The sequence below is a fragment of the Anser brachyrhynchus genome (genome assembly GCF_964034855.1).
Source record: "Anser brachyrhynchus genome assembly, chromosome: 1".
Taxonomy (NCBI): domain Eukaryota; kingdom Metazoa; phylum Chordata; class Aves; order Anseriformes; family Anatidae; genus Anser; species Anser brachyrhynchus.
The window spans coordinates 140,895,609-140,901,608 of NC_137694.1; the positions used below are offsets into that span (position 1 = coordinate 140,895,609).

The window sequence follows — 6,000 nt, forward strand, 5'->3', positions numbered from 1 at the left end:
TTTTGTCCACCTATCTTTTAAATAGGCCAGCAGTAGAAATATGAAATTGAATATTAGATTCCTTGACCTTGTAATGATCTCACGGTATAACCATGCTTTTGGCACTGCTATAAGCATATTCCAGGCTTGGAATGTGCAGGATAACTTAAAATTCCTTTTCATTATGTACTTGGAGAACAAAATATTGTATTGTTATTGATCTTTTTTTTGTTTGTTTGTTTTCTTGTTGTTTCAGGTTAGGTTTCCCCATGATGATTGTGTCTTGTACCATTGGGATGTGCTATCTTCTTGTTGCTCATGTTGTAGTAGGTTGGAACTCATAGTAATTTATACTTTCAAGACTCAAAAAAGCTTTCTGTTTCATTTGGTTTGTTTGTCAGAATACGAAGAAGATACGTAAAAGGAAAAAGGTGTGTAAAAAAAAAAAAACAACACAAACAAAAACAACCAACCAACCAACCAAAAAAAACGCGTAAGTGGTATCGATCAAGATGATCATTTTGTAAGGTTTGGTCTTTCTTCTTCTGTTCTGTGAACAATTTGCAGAACAAGACATTCAAAATTGAAAGAATACTTATATTTGGTTGTGAAAAAAGTTACTGTGCGGATGAAAGGGCACCATCACAAGTGAACATGTTGTGCCTAAAAGTTTGTATTGACACAATCTGAGTAGTCGCAGATGAAAAACTCATTCACAATAGCAGATGTTTGTTCATTTCTTTTTAGGTCTTAATTTGTCTTTGTCAATATATTTAGCTATTTGTATTAAAGTAACTAATATTCAAGTTGTAATGATAGACAGTTAAGCAGAGAGTCTGTACGCTATGGAGGATGTATCATTATCTATGTTTAAAAATAAATACAGCTCCTGAAAATGTGCTGTGGAAGGAGTTATTATTTTGGGTATGAAAATGCATTCTATGGAGGCTTTGTTTTTCCTTCTAAAGCTCCTCATCAGTGTTAAACTGTTTTATTTTTTTCTTAAAATAAGCAAATGCCCCTCACCTTACCACCGTACAGACATAAAGTGTGATAAAGCACCAGACATTTTCCATTTAATTATTAAGTCGCTTCTGGGATGGAGTTTTTAAGTCTTTAAATAGGTTAATACACTATATGGAAGAATGAGATCATACTTTGGCTCTGGTTTCCTTCTCTCTGATAATAATGTGTTAAACTATATATATTGTTTTGTATAATTGAATGCCAGAACAGGTCAAATTTCTCATTATGAATATTAAGTCCTGTGAGAGATTCAAGATTTCAGTCTGCAGCTTCCAATACCTTTGTGGGTTTGGCCTAAATTAGAGGCAGTTCTGATTTATCTTGAGTCAGAGAAATTGGCGACCTGGTGGGTGCAACCCAAGTGAACAGAGCTGAACTACAAGAAGCCAGTAGAAATGAGAAAATACAGCTTTTACCTGCACTTAGTCTTTGGCATAGCCTGGTAAGTGAGAGAGAAACAATCTCTCTCCCACAGAGGGTATGAGGTTAATCAGATACCTCATTTTACTCATACCTAGGTTGTATCCCTTACCTAGATGTTTTAAGCCTGCAATATAATATTAAGTGGGTGACTGGAATAAGTCACAGCACTCATTCAAAGAAAGGCTGGCTCCCACCCCTCATGGTAGATTCAGCAGTAGTAGAGGGACCATGTGGAGCAGAAAGAGAAAAGCTTTTTCCATTGCTCCCAAACCTTTCACTGAGACTTCCATCCCCATCCACACTTGAGCCCCCTGGAGTGGTGAAGTCTGCTCTGACTGGGCTGTTGAGAAACCTTGAGGCTGCTCTAATAGTGAATAGCTGTAGATCAGAAGATCTGTAAAAAGATGAGCATAACCTCCATTTTGTTTTATATATTTAAAAAAATAAAAAATAAAAATAAAACCAAACAAAACCAACCCTTCCAACCCAAACAAACAAACAAAAAAATAACCTGAACCAGAGAAAAAGAAACAAAACTGTGAAGTGTCTGAATGAAAGAGAAATGAAAACAAATAAAAGACCCTGAAATTCGCTCCTTTAGACAACTTGAAATTGAATTTGGCCTGTCTCCTTCTCAGTATGGATCTTCTTCTTCTTATTTTTTATTTTTTATTTTTGTTTGTAAGAGCAGTTTACTCAGCAATTAGTGGAATTCTGTTGCAATTAAAGAAACATTTATGCTAATCAGCTTAACGTTGATCCCTGGTTAAAAATAATCACAAAAATTTTATAGCTCTCAACATTTCTCACATTGGAACAATCTTGATACAGCCACTGGTTATGCATGACCTGCTGTATTAAGCCCTAGAGAATGCAAAATCAGGAGTCTGTTGAAATAATTTGTTCTTGTCTGTTTTTTTTTCTTTTTTCTTTTTTTTCTTTTTAATTTTTTTTTTTTTCTGACTCACCAGATTTAAGGCTTTAGTTCTTTTTCTATTCCATTAAAACACTGTCAGTACATAGGAGTACAAAAATAAGACGGTGGCCCCACAACACAACTTACAAATTCTTTATTGTTCTTTTTTAAAGAGTAAAAAACAAAACAAAAACAAACAAACAAACAAAAACCCTAATCCTGCTCCAACTCATGCTAATAATGCAATCACACTAGCTGACATGAAAATGTATGTCTGCATTTACAGTTTGCTGGAAGGAGGAAGATGGAAGTGTGGCAATTCATTTACACTCACTCATCTTAGCAAATGTTCTGGAATACTTCAGTGCAAGTGAGATCTTGCTTGCTTCAGAAGTGAAACACCAACAAGACTCAAATAAGATTTTATTTCTCTTACATTACTTGTCCTGTGAAGAGAAAGGAAGCAGGGCACATGGAGTACAAAATCATAATGCTCATGCTTTTAGGTTAAATTCATTGTGCTTCTATGAATTTTTTGTTATGGTATAATGTTTTCATGAGGATTTCCTCGAGATAAACTGGCTTTCCTTCCCTAAACATCCTTGCTGCTTCATTTGCACAGGAAAGAGCTCACTGAGAGCTCATACGACAAAGCAAATGGTAAAAAGAAGATAAAATTGTTTGTTTGCACAAGCCTTTGTGTAAGTGTAATCTAATGTTCAATAACCAGAGAAATAACAGTGATAAACATGTTTTTGTGGCCTCTTGCTGTTGTTTCTCACATTAGTAGACGATCTGCTAAAATGAAAATTACCCAGGTACTTCAGATCATTTCAGGGTAATGAAGTATATTTTTCATTGACTTCCGTTATAGTTATCAATGTAATCTGTACAACAGAAGGGCACAAGTTACAGTGACTATATCCGTGAAAAAAAACTAGTGCATAGGATCCTGTAGAAATGGAGTGAATTTGAAGAGTGTGTGGAATTAATTTTTGATGTGAAATTCTCTCTAAAATGTTGAAAAAAATATAAATTAAGTAATAAATTAAGTAAAAGTGTATCATCTTTAGCAGCTTTGGTGTTTATCTCAGAAGACTGTCATTGCCAATGACATCCTTTTAGGCTACGCAGTGGTGTTTGTTGTAAACTGTAGAGTAAACAAATGTATGCCCATTCTGAGATGCATTTATGTGTTCTGAATGACATAAAATGTAGTAAGATAGAAATATAGGAATTATATCACTACAAAGCAAGTTAAGCAAAGACTATTCAAAGAAACCATCTCGAGTAGGGCAGTTACTGGAAGCAAGGAAAGAAACAGGGACATACTAGAGCTTCACCAAACTGTGACCTATCTAGAGAACCATAGCATAGCAATGGCCCAAGGTCTTCCCAACCTGTCTCTGATGGTGACACATAATCAATGTCTGTGAAGAACCCAGGAGTGGGCCAAACATAAAATGCTTCTTCCCCCAAATATTGTCCCAGATTTCAGAGATTTATGTGATTCAGAGACTTCTTGCATGAGAGGTAACATCTCTGTACTGAATTTTACCTGCTGAATTGTCCTTCCACAAACTTAGTCAGCCCCTAGCTGAACCTGTGTAAACTCAACATCTGTCTCAAGGAGTTTCACAGATAAACTATACATTGTGGGGAAAAAAAAATCCAGTTATTTGGTTTGAATTTACCCTGTGCTAATTTCATTTCTATGGGACTTCTCCCCCAGTACCTTTCCTAAGCCTTTTGTTTGGGAAGGGATAATGAATAGTCATTCCCTGCTTCCTTTTTCTAAATCATGATTTTATAGGCCAATTTTCAGTCTGGAGATCACAGTCTGTTTGCTCATTTCTAATGTGGAAATGCTCTCCTACCTTTGCTCATCACTTTTTGCACCTTCTGAAATTTCACCGTAGCCTATTTGAGTCAAAAGAATCAGACATAAGCATAGCCAAGACACAAATACCCCCCTGATTTCTTCTGTTTTTTCATTCTTTTCCTAATAATTGCTGAGATCTGATTCAATTCTTGGACTCTTGCTGGCAAATAAACTGAGGGGTTTTTCTATACATTTTTATAGAAGAGCCTCTTATAATTACAAGGTACATTTCCTGAGTGATAATTACTACCTTACATTGTTTAATGTGTAAAGTTAGGATTATTTTGTTCCTGCTCTTACATATTTTTCAGCTGTCCAGGGTGAAGGTCAGCCATTTTTTTCCCTAGTCACTTGCTCTTGTAAAGTTTTTATTTAATACTCTGCTATTAAGCACCATCTTTGCTACCCTTAATAACCCACAAACATTCACATTTAACTTTTTACCTCAGAATCTGGGCTGTTTACAAGTATGTGGACCATCACCAGCCAGACTAACTCCCTCTAGAGCGTCATGCATGGATCATACCCCTTATTCTTTGTTAGCTTAATTTCCTTAAGAGCTGTTGGACTGGATGTATCTACCTTTGTCTTGATTGTGGATCAGATCAAATCAAAATTTGTTTTAAAAATGGAAATGTTTTCCCGTACTACAGAGTGAGCTTTGGGACTATCTTGCTACTGGATATTGCTGAGGTATGACTGAAGAAATCTCTCTCATTTATATGATGATATTTGAATTAAGCTGTTGGATTTAGGAAAAAAAAAAGCATTTGTCCTGGGAAATGTATAATGACTTATTCTTCAGGGAACTCTAGTTCATATCTGTAAAAGGAGGCTTGCCTTGTTGAATGGGTTGTTTGACAGCTGTTCAGAAAAGCTTATTTTAGACCATTCTAAAACGTCTAGTGCCATATCTTGGTTAACACCAAGTCTAGTCCATGAGAACAATTCTGGTTTTCTTAATAAAAATTAAAATAAAGGGTGTCGTTTCTAAGAAAACAATTTTTAAAGGTAGAGCTGGAAACGAAAATTGTGTGACCACCCAGGAAGGAGAAGGTCTTATTTGAGAAATCAGATGCTATTTGCAAATATTTGTGCAAATTGCACTGCAGACTTCATTCAGTGAATCAGAATAATTTTATATTTAACATATAGGGATAGGCACAGAAAGAAAAGGCTTCTCTTTCCTGCTGTGTTTTAGTTTTCTGTGTAACTTTTCATAGTCAACTGATTTGTTTATGTATCTGTTTCCTGATTTTACCCAACTTTCTGAACTGCTTTAAAAATTTACATTTTCTGTACAGATGCTTTGGGTTTTGTAGGAGAAAAATACAAAAAAATACTGTTGATCAAATAGCAGAGAATTAGTTATCTGCAAACATCATCTATTATTTTAAAGACACTAATAAAAAATATGGAAACTTTTCAGCTTAACAGCTATCAGATGGTTACTCCCTACATTAACCCCCATTAAAAAGATTTCATAGGTTCCAAATGGCAGAAAATCAGTGGCACCTGAAATAGACACAAAATAAAAATGCTAAGCATGAGCTTCCATGTTTGCTGTAATGGGATGCTAAGAAAATGGTTGGGAACAAAGCCAGAAAATATAATGAAATAGCTGAAGCATTAAATTAATACTTCTGAAGTGAATTTACAATAGGAAATTCTAGCAATTCAGAATAAGTGCTAACCACCACAGATGAAGTCAGCAAATGAAAATCTGAATGACTTATTAAGGGCAAAAGGAAATCGACAAGTGATGGAGATTTAT

At 35.1% G+C, this 6,000-nt stretch overlaps 1 protein-coding gene across 2 annotated transcripts in view; it reads left to right on the forward strand.

Annotated features, from left to right (window-relative positions):
- Positions 1-1,021, forward strand: part of OCA2 (OCA2 melanosomal transmembrane protein) — a 205,771-nt gene extending 204,750 nt beyond the window's left edge. Inside the window, exon 25 of one of the 2 annotated variants that reach the window (XM_080585519.1) lies at positions 236-312. Coding sequence is in view for 1 of the 2 variants with exons in the window: in XM_080585518.1 (XP_080441644.1) it covers positions 236-323 (88 nt within the window). In the remaining variant the exon portion in view is untranslated. Of the gene's footprint in view, positions 1-235 lie in introns of both variants that reach the window. The other variant, XM_080585518.1, reaches the window with a different exon arrangement.
- The last annotated feature ends 4,979 nt before the right edge of the window (positions 1,022-6,000 follow it).